This window comes from Elephantulus edwardii, unplaced genomic scaffold (genome assembly GCF_000299155.1).
Source record: "Elephantulus edwardii isolate Elephantulus edwardi_28Jun2011 unplaced genomic scaffold, EleEdw1.0 scaffold00089, whole genome shotgun sequence".
Taxonomy (NCBI): domain Eukaryota; kingdom Metazoa; phylum Chordata; class Mammalia; order Macroscelidea; family Macroscelididae; genus Elephantulus; species Elephantulus edwardii.
The window spans coordinates 8,429,360-8,451,801 of record NW_006399839.1 but is presented as its reverse complement, the minus strand read 5'-3'; the positions used below and the strand labels follow the sequence as shown (position 1 = coordinate 8,451,801).

Genomic DNA, 22,442 nt, shown 5'->3' with positions numbered 1-22,442 from the left:
GCGACTCGACGGCACATAAGAACAACAACAACAACAAGTCATTGGTGGGTTAAAATTCCATCTAGCATTGTCTGGCTTCGTTTCTATGACCAAGAGCAGATTTCCAACTATCAAATTCTTTTTTTTTGTTTCCCACTTTTGCGTACTAATTTCCTGCTACTGCACCTGGATAGCATAGTTTGGTCAATGTCAGACTGCAGAAGTTTGTAGAAATTATCAATATCTTCCCCTCTGGCTTGATTGGTTGGTGCATATATTTGAATAATGTTGTTGTTACTGTTGTTATGTACTGCTGAGTCAGAACCGACCCATAGTTAACCTCCCAGTGGGTGCTGCTCATGTTTCTACCATGAAGCAGCTGGTGGATTCGAACTGTGTATCTTCAAGTTGTCAGTGCAACTCCTTACTAAGCCACCAGAGCTCTGTATTTGAATAATATTGTTGTTGTCGACTGACTTCAAGTCAAGCATGACTCATAGAGACCTGCTGAACAAAAGGGTTATAATAATATTAAAAGGTCTTCTTTATACACATATGATGGGTATTATCCAATCACTGACAGTACTGTACATCTTGAAATGTTCTTTATTTGATGATGGATGGGACACCATTCCTCTACCATTTGTCCTTCCTGTCCCAGGAGACCATATGACTGTCTGTTTAAAAGTGGCCAATGCTGTCCCGTTTCAGTTCACTAACACCTTGGATCTCTTTAAGCCTCTATTCCATTTTTTAAACAACTTGCCGTTTTCCTAGATTCCGACTTCACACATTCCACAGTCCAGTTATGAATGCGTGTCTGCAGCTGTTTCTCCTCGCTTTGAGCCGCATCAGCCACAGTCATTAAAATAGCCCAGGGTAACAATAGAGACACGGGCTGACAGAAGGGACTGGAGGGTCCAGAAATAAACCCACACGTCTGTGGCTAGCTGATTTTTGACAAGGGTGTTAAGTCCATTCAATGGGCAAAGAAGAGTCTCTTTAATACATGGTGCTGGGAAAATTTGCTTCCCACGCGCAGAAAAATGAAATTGGATCCATGTCTCATAGCACGCACACAAAGCAAAACCATAAATGGATTCCGGACCTAAACATGCAAACCAAAACCATAAACCTCTGAGCATAACAAGCGAGGGTAGCTCTGTCAGGCTTAGCTTTCAACAACAGATCGATTGTCCCAACAGTAACAGAACCACAAAGTGCAAAAGACAGAAAAATAAATGGGGTCTCATATGTGGCTAGAGGAAAGAAGCTGCGCTGCAGTCCTGAAGGCATGCAGTTCGAGGCCACCAGGTGCTCTGCAGGAGAAGGACGGGCAATTTCCTCCTGTGCAATTAACTGCCTCTGAAAACCAGCTAAAGGGTTGGTTCCAGCTCGACAGTACACAACAACAACAACAAAACAACTAATACTAAAATACTAAGCATTGGTGTTTTCAATTGTTTCCTGTGCATCTGAAAGGTAGTTGTTGTTGTTATATGCCATTGAGTTGTCTGCAACTCATAGCGAACCTGTGTACAACAGCCCTAAACCCTGCTCTATCCTGTGCCAACCGCACTGTATCTGACACACCCACCCCCATTACCTCAGTCACTGAATCAATCCATCTCATCCAGGGTCTTCCTCTCTTGTGCTGTCCCTCCACCCTCCCAAGCATAACGTCCCTCTCCAAGGACTGGTCTCTCCTTGCAACATATCCAAAGTGCGTCAGATGAAGCTTCAGAAACCTTGCCTCCAAGGAGCAGCCTGGCTTTGCCCTCTCCAGGACAAATCTGAAGAACTGATGCCTTTGAATTGTGGTGCTGGAGAAGAGCACTGAATATCCATGGACCGCTAAAAGAACAAACAAGTCTGTCTTGAAGGAAATACAAGAGAAGTCCTCAGAGTCAAGGATGATCAAATTTCACCTCACTTACTGTGGGTATAGTTCCAGGAGGAACCAGGCCATTAAAGAGAGACATTATGGTGGGAAGGCAGAGGCTTGGTGAAAGCGAGGAAGACCTTCAACAAGATGGACTGATATGAATACCACGATGAACTTGACCATGACCGAGATGCTGAGGATGGTGCAAGATAGGGCAAGATTCAGATCCACTATTCACAGGGTTGCTATGAATCATAATGAACTTGATGGCATCTAACACCACCAATGATGTGATAATAATTTTAAAATTTGTTCATCAAAAGACATTACTAAAAAAGTGAAAAGACAAGCTATTTATTGTCTGAGAGAGTATCTTTAGAAACGGCCTGATAACTACCTAGTAACCATGCCATATGCAGAATTCCGAAGAGAACAATAAAGAGACAGAGAACTCAAATATAAACTGAGCAATGGCCCTGAACAAACATTTCCCCAAAGAAGACATTCAAATGGCCACCGGATACATGAAGCCATCAGCCATCAAAGACACAAATTAAAACTAAAATGAGGTACTGTTACACGCCCCTTGGAAAGCCAAGTCTTAAAAAAAAAAAACAAACACATGCACAACAAAAACGAATCTCAGAAAAGAACGCATGCTGGTGAGCACGTGGGAGATTCGGAACACTCATCCACAGCTGCTGCTGCTGGTGGTGGTGGTACACACCTTCAAGCTGGAAGCAACTCGCAGCTGACCTTCCAGCCCGTTTTCCGAGCCCGTACCTTTCTCCCATGGAGAAGCTGGGGGGTTCGAACTGCGTGCCTTTGAGCTGGCAGTGTAACTCCTTACCATTCAGCCACCAGAGTTCCCCACCCACTGCCAGTTGTTGTTGGGAATGCAGAGATCTCTGATCTATCTACTCCATATGATGTAGAAACACTGGTTTTATCAGATACTTGGGCTAGTCGGTACTGACCCACGGCTTACCCTCCAGCGGGTTTTCAGAGGCCGTTTAGGAGGAAACTGCCCAGCCTTCCCCTGAGAAGATTCAAACCACATACCTTTGAGTGGCCAGCACGACACCTTACCACTAGGCCACCAGAGCTCCCTGCTGGTTATTGTTTTGAGGTGTCATCGAGCCGAGTTTAACTCATGGTGACCCTACTATGCACAGCCACCCTGAAACCTGCCCTACTTTGTGCCATCGCTGGCGATATCATTTTACATTGGCATCTATTGTGGATAGGGATGCAAAACGGCATAGCTGCTGTGGGAGACGTGTGGCAAATCCGCAAAGAACTAAAAACAGAATCTGCATTTGACCCACTGATTTAGCTCTATACACAAAAGTCTTGGAAATGCAGCATCTGAATAGAAACATGTATGCCAGTGTGCACCGCAGGACTATTTACCAGAGCCGAGAAGTAGAAACAGCCCAAATGTCCCTCAACAGCTGAACAGATAAACACAATATAGTACAGACATGCAATGACACACAGCTTGATCACAGGGAGAAACGAAGTCTCAATTTATGCAACCACATAGACGGCGTCTGAAGACATTTTGCTGAATTACTTAAGTCAATTTAAAAAAAAGACAAGTATTGTTTGATTTTATTTATATGAAGGAGTGCTGGTGGTCTAGTGAATAAGGAATTGTACTGCTAACCCACCAGCAGGTGGTTCAAACCCACCAGCTGCCCTGTGGGAGAAAGACGGGCAATTTCCTCCTGTGCAATTCACAGCCGATGAAAACCCACTGGAGGGTCCACCAGGAGAAGGGGCCCACTCGAAGGCAATGAGTGAGTGTGAGTGTCATTTATATAAAAAGAAAATAATATGCAAAAACTACAGAGAAAGTTTAGTCGTGTTTACTGGAGTGTGATGATGGAGGAAGAGTTAGCGGTGACAGGAAAATTGTACTGATTAAGGGTAATGCATAGCCAATTCTTATAATTTCTGCCAATAAGTTTTATTCTTATAAAAAGTTAACTTGATGAAAGTTGTGTCTTACAAGCTCACAAGGTACCGTCCAATACACAGAAATTGGTCTCTCCTCACTCTCTACTCCTATTAGAGAGAGTCAGGAACAGGGAGAGGGCATACAACATCTAGCAAATTGCCTCTGGTCCATGAGAACAGAAGAAGTGGATGGTGCCCAGCTACCATGATAGTTCACTGTGATCATAGAGTTTACAGAAGACTCCTGCTCAAAGGGGGAAAGGACAGAACAGAATTCTAATTGCTCCTGGAGACCAGAGCTCGGGTGGCCTAGTGGTAAGAAGCTGTGTTGCAATCCCTGAATGATTCAGTTCAAATCTACCAGCTGCTCTGTGGGATAAAGATGGACAGTCTCCTCCTGTGTGATTTACAGCCTCTGAAAACCCACGGGAAGGTCAACTATGAGTTGCTTCCAATTCAATGGCACATAACAATAACAAGGGACTCCAGACTTCCTGGACCCATGAAAGGTGGATGAACCCCCAAAGTGCTACCTGAGAGAATCATTAAACTATAACCAAAACTAGATTCTGAAGCAGTAAGGAACTGTATTGCCAATGCTAATGCGGTGACGGTGGTGGTGGTAGTGGTTATGTGCTGTTGAGTCATTTGTACAAGAGCCCTAAACCTTGCTCTATCCTGTGCCAACCTCACTGTCTCCGACACACCTACTCTCACTACTCCAATCACTGAATTGATCCATCCAAGTGCTCAATGTGAGAAAGGTGGGGCAGTCTCCTCCTGTACTATTTACTGCCTCTGACAACCTGCTGGAGGGTCAGCTACGAGTTGATTCCAACTCGATGGCACAACACAACAACAACCAGAGAGCACCATCTAAAACAGGAAAAACGCTAACAACCTACAAGTGGATTCTCAGTCGTGGGGCCGCACTCCTTCAGTTTCTAAGACTGTAAATCTTCACAGGAGGGCGTTGCTCATCTTTCTCCTGAAGAACACCGTGGGGGTTCAAACAGCCAGCCTTTCCTTTCACCACCCGATAAGCAATGCGTCAGGACACCCGAGCTCCTTAAGAACTCTCTCTAGGGGGCTAAACGGACAACAACCACGTGAAATCTCTGATTCCAAGTGAGCAGCGGAGGAAGAATAATTCAAAAAAAGGAAAGTGACAATGGATGGTTCACCATGCAAACAGTGCAATCAATGCCACCAACGTGGACACGCAGAAAGAGCTGACCTGGTGTATATTCTGCTCTGTGTATTTTCAACAATAACAAAACAAATACATAAAAAAAAAGTGAGTTGGTAGAACTGTGGAAGGTGCTTCAAAGGGAGCGCCCGTGGAGTGAGAAGCACACGTGCCAGGCCAGAGAGGCCCAGGAGCAAGTCAAGAAGAGCTACCACTGCCTGAGTCCTAGAGGCTATGCGTCAGCAACATCCGCCACCATCGCTGCAGTAAGTGCTCAGCAAATAACCCAAGAGACTGCTAATCCTCTGTAGCTCGCCCATCTGATTCCATTCAGCAAAAGCATCTTCTAGGAAACACTTCCCTGAATTTCACAAGGTGTTCTATGTACAGTACCTGCTGAAAATGAAGAGTGGAGAGAGAGATGTACTATCACTATGATCAAACAAGCTGAGATTCTCCTCCAGATAAATGGGTGAATCTGAATCAGATGAAAATAATAATTAATAATAATAATGTGGGATTATATCAAATACAGTCCTTTTGGACTTAGCTTTTTTTGGGGGGGGGGAAGTTGCCACTGAGTCAATTTGAACTCATGGTGACCCCACATGCGTCTGAGCTCAGTGAAGGCTCCGTTTCGTTTTCAGTGGCCTATTTTCCTAAAGTTGACCGTTGAGGTTTCTGTTTTATTTTGCTTTTTGTTTTGTTTTTAACATGCTGCTCACTTTAAACATAACTAACCTTTCTTCCTTCCAATATGCTAATATTATTTCTTCAAGTTTGGGAGATAATAAGTTTTCATACATGTCCACAGACTGGCAAAGATGAACAATATCATGCCTGATTATGTTGGGTTTTTTTAAGCACAGTTTTAAAAGCTTTAGGATTAAAAAAAAAATCTCATGTTAATAATAACAGCATATGCCATTTCTTAAATATATTATAATGAGACATTTTCTAATATTTGTTTTAATGTCTTCCTTGACTCATAAATTACTTGGAAGTGCACTCATTTCCAAGAAGTTCAAGCTTTCTTCATTAATGTTTATTAAATTCTAGCAAGGTTTCATAATGAGCAGAGAATCGACGCCAAACAATTTCAATCCCGACATTTGTAGATTTCTTCAGGGCACAGTGAATGACTCATTTTATTTTATTTCGTTCCATGGGCACGTTAAGAATGTGAGTCCTATTTTTGCCAGTGTCATAAGAGTCAATGAGGTCAATTTAGTCTTCACTTTATTACAATCTTCTATTCTGGTGGCCTAGTCTGTACTGTCCTGTGCTGCTAATAAAAACGGCTTTTGGAAAAAAAAAAGAGGAACGAACTGGGGTGGGGGGAGAGGGTAGAGAAAAGAGTGCAACAATGAATGAATGGAAACCCAAAATCTCTGTAAATGTTCATTAAATTAACAAAATTTAATAAAAAAAAAAAAGGCTTTTCCCTGCTGGTTTGAATTCACCAGTGGATCTAAGGGGAAAAAGATGGGCAACTTCCTTCTGTGTGATTTACAGCCTCCTACTGGGACCGGTCCTTGGAGAGGGATGTCATGCTTGGGAGGGTGGAGAGACAGTGCAGGAGAGGAAGACCCTCAATGAGATGGATTGACTCAGTCACTGGAGTAATGAGGGTAGGTGTGTCAGAGACAGTAAGATTGGCACAGGATAGAGCAGGGTTTAGGGATGTGGTTATGTAGAGTCGCTATGAGTTGCAGATGACTCGATGGCACATAACAACAACAAACACTGGTGTCTTTTAGCTGTGGTGTTGGAAAAGAGTGCTGAATATCCTATGTTGCTGTTACTGTGGTGTACCGTCAAGTCGGAACTAACTCATAGCTGACCCTTCCTGGTGGGTTTTCAGAGGCAGTTAATCACACAGGAGGGGACTGCCCATCCTTCTCCCCCTGAGCAGCTGGTGGCCTCGAACCTCGTGCCTTCAGGATTGCAGAGAGGCTTCTTACCACTAGGCCACCAGAGCTCCCTGAATATCCCACAGACAACCAGAGGAACAAACAGGGTCGTCTTGGAAAAGGTGCAGCCGGGGTGCGCCTTTAAACGTGGATGGCGGAGATTCCTCTCTCACGCTTTGGATACTTTCCTAGGGCAGGATATTCCTTGGAAAAGAGCATCAAGCTCAGAAAGGTCCGCAAAAGAGAGGCAGATTCCCAAGGAGATGGTGACTGGTGACATGGTGACCAGAGCCATGGGCTTCTGTGTATCAGAGATGGTGAGGGTGGCCCAGGATAGGCCAGGACTCAGGTCTGTTGTCCACACGGTCGCTAGGAGTCATGCATGACTCCACTGCACACACACAGCCATGAGCATGGAAACACGCTTCCCAAGTTAAAGCGTTAGCAAAACGCTTCCTTCTTACCTCTTCATAAAACTTCACCTGCGGGACGGCTTCATTAATTTCATTCAGACAAAAATCTTTAAATAGCAAGAAACCTAGAGGAAAAGAATAAAAAAAAAACAAAAATTCAGGATAGAGAATGAAGCAAGGGAAACTTTACCCTACATGGTGTTTTCAAAGAAGTTTACCTCTTACCTCTTACCTCTTCCTCTACGTTAAAATAAAACATCACTGAGCAGCTATTTATGGCCTGGAAGAATGCAGCACCTGCCTGACTGTTTGCTCCAGGGGGCTCCTTCCCTTTCACAAGCCACCCCTCTCGTTTAAAAGACGCAGGACAAGCAGTGACAATGGTTACTGCCCCGTGGCGCCCTGGTTGCTATAGCGAGCAGAGAAACAATGAAAGAAACAAAGCCCGTCGGCAGCATGGAAGGGCTGGTCTGAGTCACTGCGGAGCCCACAAAACTCCTAAAAACACAGAGCAACTTTCTAGACTTTTTTCCTTTTAATTTCTGTTCTATATCGGTTTGCTTATATAAAGTTGGCATACATTGTTTTCATACTTGATTCATATTGTGTTACATATAATCATTCCCATGCATTATGGGTTGTGTATTTTTTTTTTATTTTCATGAAAGTTTATAAAGAACTTGGATTTCCATTCATTCATTGTTACACATTTTCCTCCCTGTCCTCCTCTCCCACCCAGTTTGCATTTTTCTTTGGGGAAAAAAGTTCTTTCATTGTTATACTCCCTGTGCCCCCGTCCCAGGCACCACCCCAGACCACTTTACTACACAGCTCTTCTGGACTCTTAACATGCCAATCATATATGCTTGATATGCTAATCATATATTCCTTTTATACAGTTCTCTCCCTCGTCTGTTTCAATGCCAAGTACATTATTTATTCCCTCTTTTCTTAGTTTTCCCCCAACCCCCATATCGGTCCTATTCGAAAGTGGCATTATCCAGTATTTGTCTTTTTGTGACTGAGATTTTCACTTAGCATAATGTCCTCCGTGGCCACCCATTTTGTATAGCATTCCATGAGTTCTTTGTTTTTCAGGGCTGCATAATATTCCACTGTGTGAATAGACCACAGCTTCTCTATCCATTCGTTTGTTGATGGGCACTTGGGTTGTTTCCAGCTCTTTGCTATTGTGAACAAAGCAGCAATAAATATGGGTGTGCATGTATCTGCTTGGGTGGCAGTTCTAGTTTCTTTATACTTTATAAAATTAATCACCATTGAATGTTGCCCACCTTTACCCTGTCTTTTCAGGTCCCCGCCGGATCCTTCCCATTTCCTTCACCCCTTCCCTTCACCCACCAAACTGCGCAACCCTGTGATTTCGCCCCCCACCCATCCTCATCCCTCTGGCTCCCATCCCTTCCCCTTGGGTCCCCATACATATTTCACTAGTTATCCTTCATTTTAACAATAATACTCTTATGGAGTATTTGTCCTCATGAGACTGAGTGAGTTCAGTCTTTTTTTTATTTTCTTTTTATTTTATACTGGTTTATTTACAAAGTTCCTAGACATTGTTTTTCACACCAATCTTCCCCATTCCCTTCACCCCCTCCTCAAACTGTGTGACCCTATGATTAATGCCGCCACCCCTTGGACCTCTGCTCCCACCCTCCCCCGTGGATCCTCAACACTCAGTCTTTTTTAAATCACTCCTTCATCGGCCCCAAGTTCCCACCCTGAACGCCAGAGCCAGCAACCCCTTCCCACAGCACTCTTTGCTCCGTCACAACTCCAGGCCTCACCCCTTGGTTTTTATTATGATTCGAATGAAAGTTTATGAATCATGTTGACTTTTCAGTCAGACATTCATGCACATTTTGCTTTTCAACATTAGTTAAAATTCAATTCAACTCATTGCTGTCAAATAGAAACTAAATTCATTGCTGACGTGCCCAGCAAGTTTCTGGGGCTGCAAAGAGCACAGGAGAAGACTGTCTAGCTCCTTCATGAAGAGTTGCTGGTGGATTTGAACTGCTGGCGAGGTTTGACTTCTGGCTTAGCCATGGAACAGCTTCCTACAGACTATGCTAAAGGAGCATTTAATTACAACAGCTGATCGACCTTTGCCTTTATCCACCTTAATATGTGTCTATTACTATTAATTGCGCTCATGTGACATTTATACCTTGACCAAGAGGGTGTAGTGTGAACAAAGCACGAGAGAATACAGCACGGCTTCAAATTAGGAAAGGCGCGTGTCAGGGCTGTAGCCTCTCTCCATAACCTACCCTATATGCATGGTGAGAAAATTATCCGAGAAGCTGGACTCTATGAAGAAGACTGTGGTATCAAGATCAGAGGAAGACTCAACAATAACCTGTGTTATGTAGATGACACAATTTTGCCTGCAGAAAGTGAGGAGGACTTGAAGCACTTGCTGCAGAAGATCAAAGAACACAGCCTTCAACATGGATTGCATCTTAACGTCAAGAAAACAAAAATTCTTCTCACTGCATCAATAGGCAACATGCTAGATGGGGAAAAGATTGAGACTGTCAACAACTTCATCTTACTTGGATCCACAATCAACAGTCTTGGTACCAGCAGTCAGGAAATCAGGAGCTGTACTGGGGAAAGTCTGCAGGCAGGGACCTCTCCAAATTATATTGAGGAGCAACGATGTCAGTTTAAGGACTAAGGTGTATCTGATTCAGGCCGTGGTCTTTCCAATCACTCGCTATGCATCTGAGAGCTAGATAACGAATAAGGGTGATAGAAGAATTGATGTCTTTGAGCTATGGGGTTGGAGAAGAATGCCGAATATCCCATGGATGGCCAAAACAACAAACAAGCATGTCCTGGGGAAAGTGCAGCCAGAGTGCTCCTTGGAGGCAAAGATGTTGCGGTTTCGTCTCACATGCTTTGGACTTGTGGCGAGGAGGGGCTATTCCTTGGAGAAGAACATCATGCTTGAAAAGGTGGACAGTTGGTGAAGGAGAGGAAGACCCTCAACCAGATGGACTGACATAGTGAGTGCTGCAATGGGCTCCAGCGAGTCAGGAAGCGTGAGGACGGCGCAGGATGGAACAGGGCTCAGATCTGTGGCTCAAAGGTCCGCTATGGTCCTACGCAACTCGATGGCATGTAACAACATAACACATCACTAATTTTCAATCCTCTCTCCCTCCTCCCCATCCTTAGTCATCATCCAAGAACAATTCTATCTGCATGTCACAACTCTCATTTTCTGAAATTCATTCCTGACATAATTAGTATTTTATTATACTTCTTTTTCTTTGTCATACTTTCATTTTTATACAAAAACCAGGAGTGCACTGAAGCAGAACAAAAACACAGAGATACAACTTTAAAAGTTTGAGCAAAGATAATATAAATAAATTGCTAACATATTTTTAAAAATGCTAATACGTCTAACCAGATCAATGAACACTCGCTCCACAGTAATTAAATAACTCTGAGAGGAAAACAAAAAGGCAGCTCGGATATACTAAGGGAATGCCCCTGCAGGAGACATAAAGTCCTTCAGTGTCGTCTTTAGAATATACTACACTAAGCCGGTGTGTTGGTGTTAGGTGCTGTCAAGTCTTAACTGATTCACAGCTGACCGTCCAGCTGACTTTCAGCGGCTGTAAATCACATGAGAGGAGAATGGTCAGCTTTCTCTCTTTCAGAGCACCTGGTGGACTCAAACTGAGTGCCTTCAGGATGGCAGTTCAACTCCTTACCACCAGGCCACCACAGCTGAGCAAGCACTTCCGTATCACAGAAAGCTCTTCTTCATCCCTCCAAGTATTTCAAAGCAATCTCTGCTGACACTGCCTTCAGAATCACAAGACACAGCGTGAGCCGGTGACAGCCGTCACGCAGAACTGCTTCTGAAGCAAGCGTGACTGCATGACGCGTCAGAACTCGGGGCTTCATTCTGCAGGTGAGCCAAGTCACACAGCAGCTTTGGAACCTCTTCAGGGCCAGTGCAGAGAGCTGAATGCATTCTCCTTAATGAGCTGCGCTGCCGGCTCAAAGGCAGAGGTGCTCAGGCCGGTCAAACCCTCCAGGGGTCCTGGGAGAGCAAGATGGGCACTCTCTCCCCAGTGTGATCCACCACCTCGGAAACCCAAGGCAGGGCCACTGAGGGGTCACACTGGAGGAAAAGAAATGAGAGTAAGTACTAGTACATATTTTCAACTTGAAAACAAAAAGGCCTTGGATTCCTTCCTCTCAAAATCTCAACTCCAAGATTCTAGTATCTGAAATGAAAGATGAAACAGAAATGATCAAGTCAGGGAATGGATGGAGAAGGCCCTAATCACCCGTGATCACAAGGTCAAGCGGAAGGGGGAGTATCAAAGATAGAAATAAACTGGTTGGCAGAAAACCTTGAAAGCCAGGGACACACACCTAGGCAGGAACGTAAGCCTGTAACGTGATGTCCTTGGAACAAATATTAGATCAGAGAGAACAGATGGTGCTCATTCACCATCGAATGAAAAAAAGAAAAATCCTAACAATCAGTTCTCACAGGTTTCCATTCCACTTCTTCTCCTTAACCTTTGCCCATGTTCACTTTGGATTTTGGGTGTTTTGTTCACCTACGTACGAGCTCCTATACGGTGGCAATGGAAGTTGGGCCATCAGCCTTTCACAGGTTCACCCAGGAAACACAGGCTTCAATAGTGTTTTAGACCAAGATAGACGAGGGAAAAGGATGATTTACTTCTAGAAGAGGTGACTGGTGAAAGCTGTATGAATAGCAACAGAACACCGTTTGTCACAGCGCCAGAAGATGAACTCCTCGGGCTCAAAGACACACACACCACCAACGGGGAAGAGATGCCGCATCAAAGCTGCTGTGTCGACAGGTGCCCTGGAGCCAGCTAGGACTCACACTGACCCAATGAGCCACAGGGCAAGCTCGTGCCCTCTCCCTGTGCCAATCTCACCACCTTTGCCATGCTCAAAGCCCACTGTTATAACCGCTGTGTCACTGCATTACATTAATCATCTTCATCTGTTTTCTGACCTTCCTCCACTTTTCCCAGCTGATGTCTTTTTTTTTCCAGATAGACCAGCCCCTCCTGACAACAAGCCCAAAGTGTGTGAGATGAAGTCTTACCAGCCTTGCTTCTAAAGAACACACCGATTTCACATCCCCCAAGTCAGATTCATTTGTCCTTCGGTCAGTCCATGAAATAATCAATACTCTTTGTCAACACCATGATTGAAAGGCCATCGATTCTTCCTGGGAGGAAGGCTTCCTCACAGCAGTGTCAGCCTTAATGAGGGGAATAACGTTTTGGGGACTTTTTTTTTTGCTGATGTGATTAAATGAGAAGAAACAGCTGCAAATATCCATTATAATCAGGATGTGGGATGCACATCTACGTCTGGGGAAAATTCGAAATCAACAAAAGTTTAATGAAAGGAATGGAAGAAAATGTTCTTGCATTCTTATTTTGGAGCATCCTATGGGGGCTACCACGCTGAAAACGACAAACTGAAGAGGAATGGAACGGCATTCATTACCAAAAAGAGTGCTGCAAGGTCTTTCTCAAAGTACAACATTGTCAGTGATAGAAATAGACCCTGTTAGCAGGGAAGACCTGGCAATATGACTAATATTCACATTTATGCACCAACTTATGAATGCCAAAGAGTGAAGAAATGCAAAATTTTCCCTAACTTCTGCAGGCTGAAATGACTCAAGATACACTGATAATTACTGATGATTAAAATTCAAAAGTTACAAACAAACAAAAGAACAAAACAAAACAAAAAGCATCAGTAATAGGAAACTATGGCCTTGGTGACAGGCCCAATGCTGGAAACTGTGCACTAGAACAGTGCACAACAAAGGTGGTATTCTTTCTCCAAACCTATTCAATCTTTACGCTGAACATATTCGGAAAGCTGGGCTCTTTGAAGAAGAACGTGGCATCAGGATCAGAGGAAGACTCATCAACAACCTGCATTACGCAGGTGACACAATCTTGCTCGGAAAAATGTTCCCTGTTCATAGACAGGAAGACGCAATACTATGAAAATGAAAATCCTATCAAAATCAATCTACACATTCAATGCAATCTCACTATAGATACTAAATTCATTTTTCAAGGAGATTGAAAGGGAAACTGTAAGTTTCTTTGGAGAGGAAGCACTTCTGAAAAACAAAAATGAAGTGGGAGGCATAGCACTCCCTGACCTCATTGAAAGTAAGGATTTGAAGCACTTGCTGGCTGAAGATCAAAGACAGTTTTCAATATGGATTACACGCCAGGATCAAGAAGACAAAAATCCTCCCCACTCGACTGATAAGCAACATCATGATCGATGGAGAAAAGATTGAAATTGCCAACTACTTGATCCACAGTCAACACCCTTGGTACCAGCAGGCAGTCAGGAAGTCAGAAGTGTATATAGTATTGGGAAAGTCTGCTGTTAGGGACCTCTCCAAATTACTGAGAAGCAATGTGCCTGATTCGGGCTATAGTCTTTACAACCTCTTTGCCATATATCTGAGAGCTTCACAATGAATGAATAAGGAGAACAGAAAAACCGATGCCTTTGAGTTGTGGTGCTGGCAAGAGTATGGAACACTCATTCCCCAGACTGCCAGAAGAACCAACAAGTATGTCCTGGAGCGAGTGCGGCCAGAGTGCTACCTGGAGGCAAAGATGATTAAAGCTTCAGCTCACCTAGTTAGGGCCTGTTGTTAGGAGAGGCTATTCCTTGGAAAAGGACATCATGCTTGGGAAGGTGGAAGGTCAGCTAACGAAAGAAAACTCTCAACGAGGTGGATGGACACAGTGACTGCAGCAATGGCAGAGATGATGAAGACGGAACAGGCTAACGCAGCGTTCAGATCTATTGTTCAAAGGCTTGCTAGGAGCCATACTCAAGGTGACGGCACCTAACAACAATAACAATGATGTACTCATCAGAAATACCTTTATTCAACAATATATAAAAGCAACTACATGCATGGACCTTTGATTGTGCTTATGCGAAACCTATTCTTGGGCCAAGAGACAGTCGTCAGAATAGAGCAAGGAGACACTACATGGTTCAAAATCAAGAAGGGGGCCCACCAAGGATGTATTCTGTCTCCATACCTTTTCAATCTGTATGCAGAACAGATTATCCAAGATGCTGAGCTATACAAGGAGGAATGTGGCATCAGGATTGGTGGAAGAGTCATCAACAACCTGCATTATGCAGATGACACAACCCTGTTCGCTGAAACTGAGGAGGACCTGAAGTGCTTGCTGCAGAGGGTCAAGGACTGCAGCCTTCAATACGGATAGAAGCTCAACATCAAGAAAACAAAGATTCTCACCACTGGGCTAACTGGTAGCATCAGTATGGATGGGGAAGAGATTGAGATGGTTAACAGTTTTAGTGTACTTGGTTCCACAGTCAACACTCTTGGTAACAGCAGCCAGGAAATCAAGAGACAAATTGCACTGGGGAAAGTCAGCTGTCAGAGACTTCTCAAGAGTACTGAAGAGCAACAACATCAGGCTGGAGACTAAGGTGTGCCTGATCCGGGCTATAGTCTTCGCAATTATGTGCTATGCATCAGAGAGCTGGACAATGACTAGGGATGATAGAAAGAGAATTGATGCCTTTGAGCTGTGGTGCTGAAGAAGAGTGTTGAATACACCACGGACTGCTAGGAGAACAAACAGGTTTATCCTGGAGCGGGTGAAGCCAGAATGCTCCTTGGAGTCAAAGATTCTGAAGCTTCATCTGACATACTTTGGGCATGTTGCAAGGAGGGACTGGTCCTTGGAGAGGGACATCATGTTTGGGAGAGTGGAGGGACAGTGCAGGAGAGGAAGACCCTCGATGAGATGCATCAATTCTGTAAGTGGGGTGGTGGGAGTGTGTCGGAGACGGTGAGGGTGGCACAGGATCGAGCAGGGTTTAGGGCTCTTGTACACAGGGTCACTATGAGTCGCAAATGACTAGACGACACATAACAACATGGACCTAGCCAACTGGAACACACAGAAATCGTATCACCTACCTCCACTGAAACAGATGATGGGGAAGCTCAGTATCATCAGTCGGAATAAGAGCAGAGGTGGAGAAGATCGTCAAGTGCTCATCTACAAGTTCAAGGTGAAGATGAAAAGAAGTCCAGGAGAGCCCACGTGTGACCAGGAGTACTGACTCACTCAAAGGTAGAGATCACCTCAAGAATAATTCAACACACTGAACACAAATGACCTGTAACAAGACACATCATAGGATGGCATCAAGGACATCCTGCATGAACAAAACTAAAGCCGTTAATGAGAGAGATGAGAAAGAACAGACCCAACTGAGGGCCAGAAGAAACTCTGAAACTTGCTCTAGAACCTTAGAGAAGCTCAAGCAAAAGGAATAAATGATTCATTCAAAGAGCTGAACAGAAGACTTCATAGGGCAGCTCGTGAAGACAAAATAAAGTATTACATTGAAAAGGCAAAGATCCGGGGTTATGAAACCAAAGAGGGAGAACATTCTTGGCATTTCTCAAACTACAATAAATTGGGAAAAGGTTCGAATGTCAAACAGCAACACTGAAAGAGTCTGTGGGCAAGGTGTTGAGTAACAGTACTAAGGAGAGAAGGAAAGGATAAGACAGTTGCTGTTCCCAAAACAACTGGTCAGCATTCAACCATTTCATTCCACTCTATGATCAAGAACTGGTGATATTAAGGAAAGAACCCCAAAGCCGCATTGAAGTGAACGACAAAAAAAAACAAAGCTCCAAGAATTGGCAAAGTATCAATTCAAATGTTTCCGCGAAGGCATGCGTTCTATCTGCTTCAACAAATCAATCACTCATCTCTGTAGAGAAATTTGGAAGACAACTATATGAGGCCAAATGACTCGAAGAGATCTTAGTAGGTAGTAATTTTGTAAACATTTTTTTAAAAAAATGTGAGCCAACAGAATGCAGAAATCATCAAACAACATCATAAGCAAGCAAAATTTTAGCGCAGAGACTTTTTTAAATGGTTACTGCAGTGCATTAATAGGGAAGTATCAGAAACTCAAGTCAGAGTCAGAAGAGGATGTTGCATGAGAGACAGGGCTGACTGTACCAGATGGATCTCGGGTGAAGGTGGAGAATACCATAAAGACGTTGACCTGTGTTGCACTAACTCTGAACAGATGTTCATTCAACCATGTGAATCATAAATTATGAATGACATTGCAAAAAAGATAATTCCAGAACACTTAGCTGTGTTCATTCAGAATCTGTATATAGATGAAAAAGCAGTTGATCAGATTATGGCGTGGTTTAAAATCAGGAATGCTCTGTGTAAGGGTTGTATACATTGACCATACTTATTTGAGCTGTAGTAAAGGTTGTATACATTGACCATACTATTCAATCTGTATGCTGAGTAAATAATGCAAAAAACTGGGGTGTTATGGAGAAGAATGTGGTCTTGGGATTAATGGAAGATTCACTAATAATCTATGACATGCAAATGACAAAACTTTGCTTGCTGGAAGCAAAGAGAATGTAAAGGTTTTTTACTAATTAAACTCAAAGACAGATAGCTTTCAGTAGGTATAACACTTCAACTCAAAGAAAATAAAAATCCTTACAATTTTACCAATAAGCAAGTTCATCATAAACAGGATTTCATGTTACTCTGACCCACAATCCACACTCACAGAAGCACCAGTCAAGAAATACAACAGCATATTGCACTGCTCCAATCTGAAACACTTGAAATGGTAAAGTGTTGAATCTAAAGACCACTTTAAAGTGTTAAAATGCAAGGATGTCAGCTTTGCAGACCACTCCGAGCCAGACGCAAGCCGCAGATTTCCAGTCTCCTCACCAGCCTGTGAAAGCGAGACAGTGAACAAGGGAAATCGAAGAAGTGATGGCTTTGCAAGGTGGCGTTGGCGAGAGATAGTGAAGATACCGTGATTTCCAGAACAAACTGATGTCTTCGTAGGAGCACAGTCAGAATGCTTCTTAGAAGGGAGAGGATGAGGCCTCACCTCAGGTTCTCTGGGCAGGCTATTAGGAAGGGCCAGTCCTTGGAGAAGGACATCTTGCTTGGGAAAGTGGACAAACAGTAAAGGGGGAGGGGGGACATTCAACAGAAGACAGATTAGAACAGTTGCTGTGACATCAGACTCCAGCACACAGAGATCGTGAGAATGGGGAAGGACCAGGCCGTGTCAACCCAAAAACAGATGGTTCGAATCCACCAGCTGCTCCGTGGGAGAAAGATGAGCAGTCTCCTCCCGTGTGATTTACTGCCTCTGAAAAGCCACAGGAGGGTCAGCTATGGGTCAGTTCTGACTCGCCAGTACAGAGCAACAACAATACCCATCATAGTTGTTAGACATTGTTGTTAGATGCCACTGAGTCGAATATGACCCATAGAAACTGCATGAAAACAACAGATCTGAACCCTGTCCTATCCTGCGCCATCCTCACACTTCCTGACACACTAGAGCCCACTGCAGCAGTCACCATGGCAATCCACCTGGTTGGGGGTCTTCCTCTCCTTCGCCAACCCTCTGTCTTTCTGAGCACCATGACCTTCCCCAAAGAGTAGCCCCTTCTTTTTTTTTTAATCATTTCAATGAACATTTACAGAGATTTTGGATTTCCATTCATCGTTGCACTTTTCTCCCCACCCCCCCCACCCACCCCACCCCCCAACCCCAGTTTGCTCTTCTCCTTGAAAAGCAAAAGAAAAACTCCTTCACTGGTACACAATCCCCCTGCACACCCCCCCTTCCACCCCCACTTCGAGTATACTCCACTCTGCAACCCTCATTCTGAATTCTTACGATACTCATAATGCCCTAAAATATATTACTTTTAAACTGTTCTCTCCCTCATCGGTTTCAATGCAATATACATAATTTATCCAGTTTTTCTCAGTCTTACCCCCACCCTGACGTCAGCCTCATTCTACAACGGTGGCACCATACAGTATTTGTCCTTTTGTGACTGAGATATTGCACTCAGCATAATGTCCTCCAGGGTCACCCATTTTGAATAATATTGCATGAGTTCCTTGTTTTTCAACAGCCCCTTCATTTGACAGGCTTACTGAGAAGATCAGAATGGCTTGGTATGTGGCCAGAGAGGATTCTAGAAAGGGGTGAAGTGGAAGCCATGCTTGGAGAGATTCGTGGGCAATAGGGGAAATGGGAAGGAATGAGTAACAACAGTGCAGAGGCAGGAAACCGCAGGTGAGATAAGGAAAGGGACAGAGCAGGTTCCTGCAGGGAGGTGGTGGAAGGTACGCCTCATCACCAAGCAGAGGCCTGCACGGCCCGGAGGACTGGACTCCATCCAGCAAGCGAAGCGATGCTCGGAGGAGACCTACACTGGGTACGCTCCAGTTACACAAGCCTGCGCGTTCGCCGAAAGCGTCAGGATGCCAAAAAAGCCTGCTGGGGAAGAGTTTTCAATATAAGTGAGCAATTGTGTCATTAAAAAAAAATCCGCTATCAAATCCAGATCTGAGGGTTTCAAAGTGGCTTTTTCCTCAAGAGGAGCCCTGGTGGCATGGTGCACCTAGTGCTGGACTGTTAACAGAAAGGTCCCAGATTCAATACAATCAGCTGAGGTAGGAAACTTGTGGTTTATGTGCAAAAAGGAATGATTTGCAGCCTGGGAAGTTGTAACTATTACCACTGCTGCTGCTGCTGCTATTAGTACTACTACTCCTCCTCTTCCTCCTCCTCCTTGTCCTGTGGGGATGCTATGGTGGAAAATGATCAATGAAGAGTGGCATGGGGATGCTTTGCACAGCCATGTTTATTGCTGCTTTGTTCACAATAGCAAAGAGAAACAACCCAAGAGCCCATCAACAAATGGATAGAGAAGCTCTGGTATATTCACACAAGGGAATATTATGCAGCACTGAAAATCAAGGAACTCATGAAATATACAAAATGGGTGACCCTGGAAGACATTATGACGAGTGAAATAGCTCAGTCACGAAAAGACAAACACTGCATAATGTCACTGTTATAGAATAGGACTGACATGGGGGTTGGGGGGAAACTAAGAAAAGAGGGAATAATGTACACGGCATTGAAACAGACAATGGAGAGAACGTATAAATGGAACATATGATGCACACCCATGATTATTGTGGCTTTGTTTGCGAAATAACCCAAGAGTCCATCAACAAACAAATGGATAGAGAAGCTGTGGTATAGTCACACAATGGAATACTATGCAGCACTGAAAAAACAAGGAACTCATGAAAATATTATGCAAAGTGGGTGACGGTGACCCTGGAGGACATTATGCTGAGTGAAAGCTCTCAGTCACAAAAGGACAAATATTGCAAAGGGCCACTGTTGTACAACAGGACTGACATCAGGGTTGAGGGAAGACAGAAAAGGAGGGGATGAATGATGTATATTGCATTGAAACAGATGAGGGAGAGAACTGTTTAAAAGGGACATATGAATGTGTATTCTTGTCATGACAGGAGTCCAGAGTGAAGGCTGCATAGTGGACATAACAAGGAAAGAGTTTTTCTTTTTCTTTTCAAGGAGAAGAGTGATTTGGGGGCAGAGGGGTGTGGACAGGGAGAAAAGTACAACAATGATTGACTGGAAACCCTAAGTCTCTGTAAACTTTCATTAAAATTAATAAAAAAGAAAAAAGGAACATATGATTAGGGATTACTGGCATGACAAGAGTCCAGAGTAAGAGCTGTATAGTAAAGTGAGGAGGGGGGAGAACTGTCTAACAGTGAAAGAACTTTTTTTCCCAGAGAAAAAAAGCAAACTGGGGGCGGGGAGGAAAATCTGCAACAATGAACGAATGGAAATCCAAGTTCTTTATAAACTTTCATTAAAACGAAAAAAAAAAAAAGAGTGGTGTGAGGATGGTACGGTGGGAAGTGATCGATGAAGAGCGGTATGGGGATGCCCTGGTGAGAAGTGATTCAAGGAAGAGTGGGGTTTTGTAGGTTTTGTTCTAAACACTACGAGCGCTGAGCAAAATGAAAACAGCTAACAGACCTTTCCCCTTCACACTTCATCAATGATCTCCACTCTAGTTCTCGGGGGTTGTTGCTGTTATTATATACTGCCAAGTCATAATAACTGACCATCACAGCTGACCCTCCAGGGGGATTTCAGAGCTTGTCAATCACACTGGAGGAGACAGTCCATCTTTCTCCCACAGAGCAGCCGGCAGATTCGAACCATCTGCCTTTTGGTTTGGCGGGGCCAACTCCTTAGCTCTAGGCCCCCAGGGCTCATGGGCACTGGTTCCTCACTCAATGTGCACTGCGTGAAGATGGCATGGCTAGAGCAGTGAGATGAGCGGGATTCTGCAGTCATTTTGCACCCAGTTCAAGTTCATGTAGCACCAACTGGCTCTAATCAATTCTGTGACTCAAGATTTTTCTGAAGGTACACAGTACATTGTAAAAAACCTTTAATGAGAGAATCTAGAATATTTTCAAGGCTGTCCCTCCCAGTGCTGGACACCATCTTCCAGAAGCAAGGATGCTACTGAGGGAGGTAACACTGGGCCCGTCAACAGACATGCCTTCCACGCTTAGCACTGAGGGCAGACAATAGATACAGCTGCTCTCCGGCGCCAGCTCAACATAGTCCTCCAGCTGCCCGTTCTATTTCCACACTGCACCCCCCTTCCCAGCCTCCTGACAGCACACAGACACCCGAGTGGCGGCTTAGATGCTGGAGGAGACACTGGGGTGAATAATCAACAGACTATGATTTCTCGTACCTCATGAGAAACTGGTGGCTCAGTGGTGGAATTCTTGTCTTCCATGCCTGTCCCGAAGTGAGGAGGACTTGAAATGCTCACTGCATTAGATCAAAGACAACAGTCTTTAATAGGGGTTACATCTTAACATCAAGAAAACAAAATTCCTGACAGGTGGAGAGAAAAGCTGAAATGCTCAAGGATTTCAGCTTCATTTACAATCAGCACCTTTGGATACCAGCAGTGAGGAAACAGAGAGGCCAGTCACACTGGGGAAAACTGCTGTCAGGGACTTCTCCAAGGTGCTGAAGAGCAACAATGCCAGTTAAAGACTAAGGTGTGCCTGAGCCAAACCAAGGTCTCTTCACTCACTTGCTGTGCATCTGAGAGTTGAACAAAGAATAAAGATGACAGAAGAAGAATCGATGCCTTTGAGTTGCAGGGTTGGAGAAGAGTGCTGAATATATATCTCATGGACTGGCAGAACGACAGACAAGTATGTCTTGGCAACGGTGCAGCCAGGACACTCCTTGGAGGCGAGAATGGTGAGATTTGATCTTGGGTGCTTTGGGCGTGTTGTAAGTGGGCCGGAGGGGCTGTTCATGGAAAAGGACATCATGCTGGAAAAGGCAGAGAGGGTCAGCAAAGAAGAGGAAGACCCTCAACAAGACAGACTGACACGGTGACTGCTAATAATGGGCTCGGGTGTGTCCGAGATGGTGAGGACGGCACAGGGTAGGGCAGGGTTCCGGTCCATGGTTCACAGGGTCGCTCAGAGGTTCTTTGACTTGACGACACCTAACAACAACATGTGAGTTCAATTCTCGGCCTGCACACCTCACACAACCACCACCTCTCCCAGTGGAACCTTCTGGAGCCGAGCAGCTCACACTGGTTTTAGTAGATAACCACCTACTTACAGGGTTTGAACCTAAAATCACTCACTCACTGCAAATGATCTTGGGAGCCGACCCATAGCTGAGCTGTAGGGACAGCGGGTTTTCTGACTGCAAATCACAGGGGGCTGGGGGGCGGGGGGCAGAGAGATTGCCCATCTCTCCCACAGAGCAACTGGTGGGATCTGAACCAGCAGAAAGGTGTGGTGATCTACTTTCAATAGGTAGCCAATGAAAACTGACCACAGCGATGACAGGACTGGCTAGTCCTGCAACCCACTGAGCCTGGGTGACCATGACTCAAGGCCCATCAACAGTCACACACAATATTAACAACATGCTGTCACCACGCTAAGAATTGCCTTGCAGACAAATGTATGGTTGATGTTAACCACGATGAGACTTTTGTTTTATGCCAAAATATTAAATCAATGAAAAGAAAAGAA

At 44.4% G+C, this 22,442-nt stretch overlaps 1 protein-coding gene across 1 annotated transcript in view; it reads right to left on the bottom strand.

Moving 5' to 3' along the window:
• ADRBK2 (adrenergic, beta, receptor kinase 2) overlaps window positions 1-22,442 on the bottom strand; it is a 185,450-nt gene that overhangs the window by 106,812 nt on the left and 56,196 nt on the right. Inside the window, exon 3 of the mRNA XM_006890466.1 lies at window positions 7,393-7,466. Coding sequence (XP_006890528.1) covers window positions 7,393-7,466 — 74 coding nt within the window. The remainder of the gene's footprint in view (window positions 1-7,392; window positions 7,467-22,442) is intronic.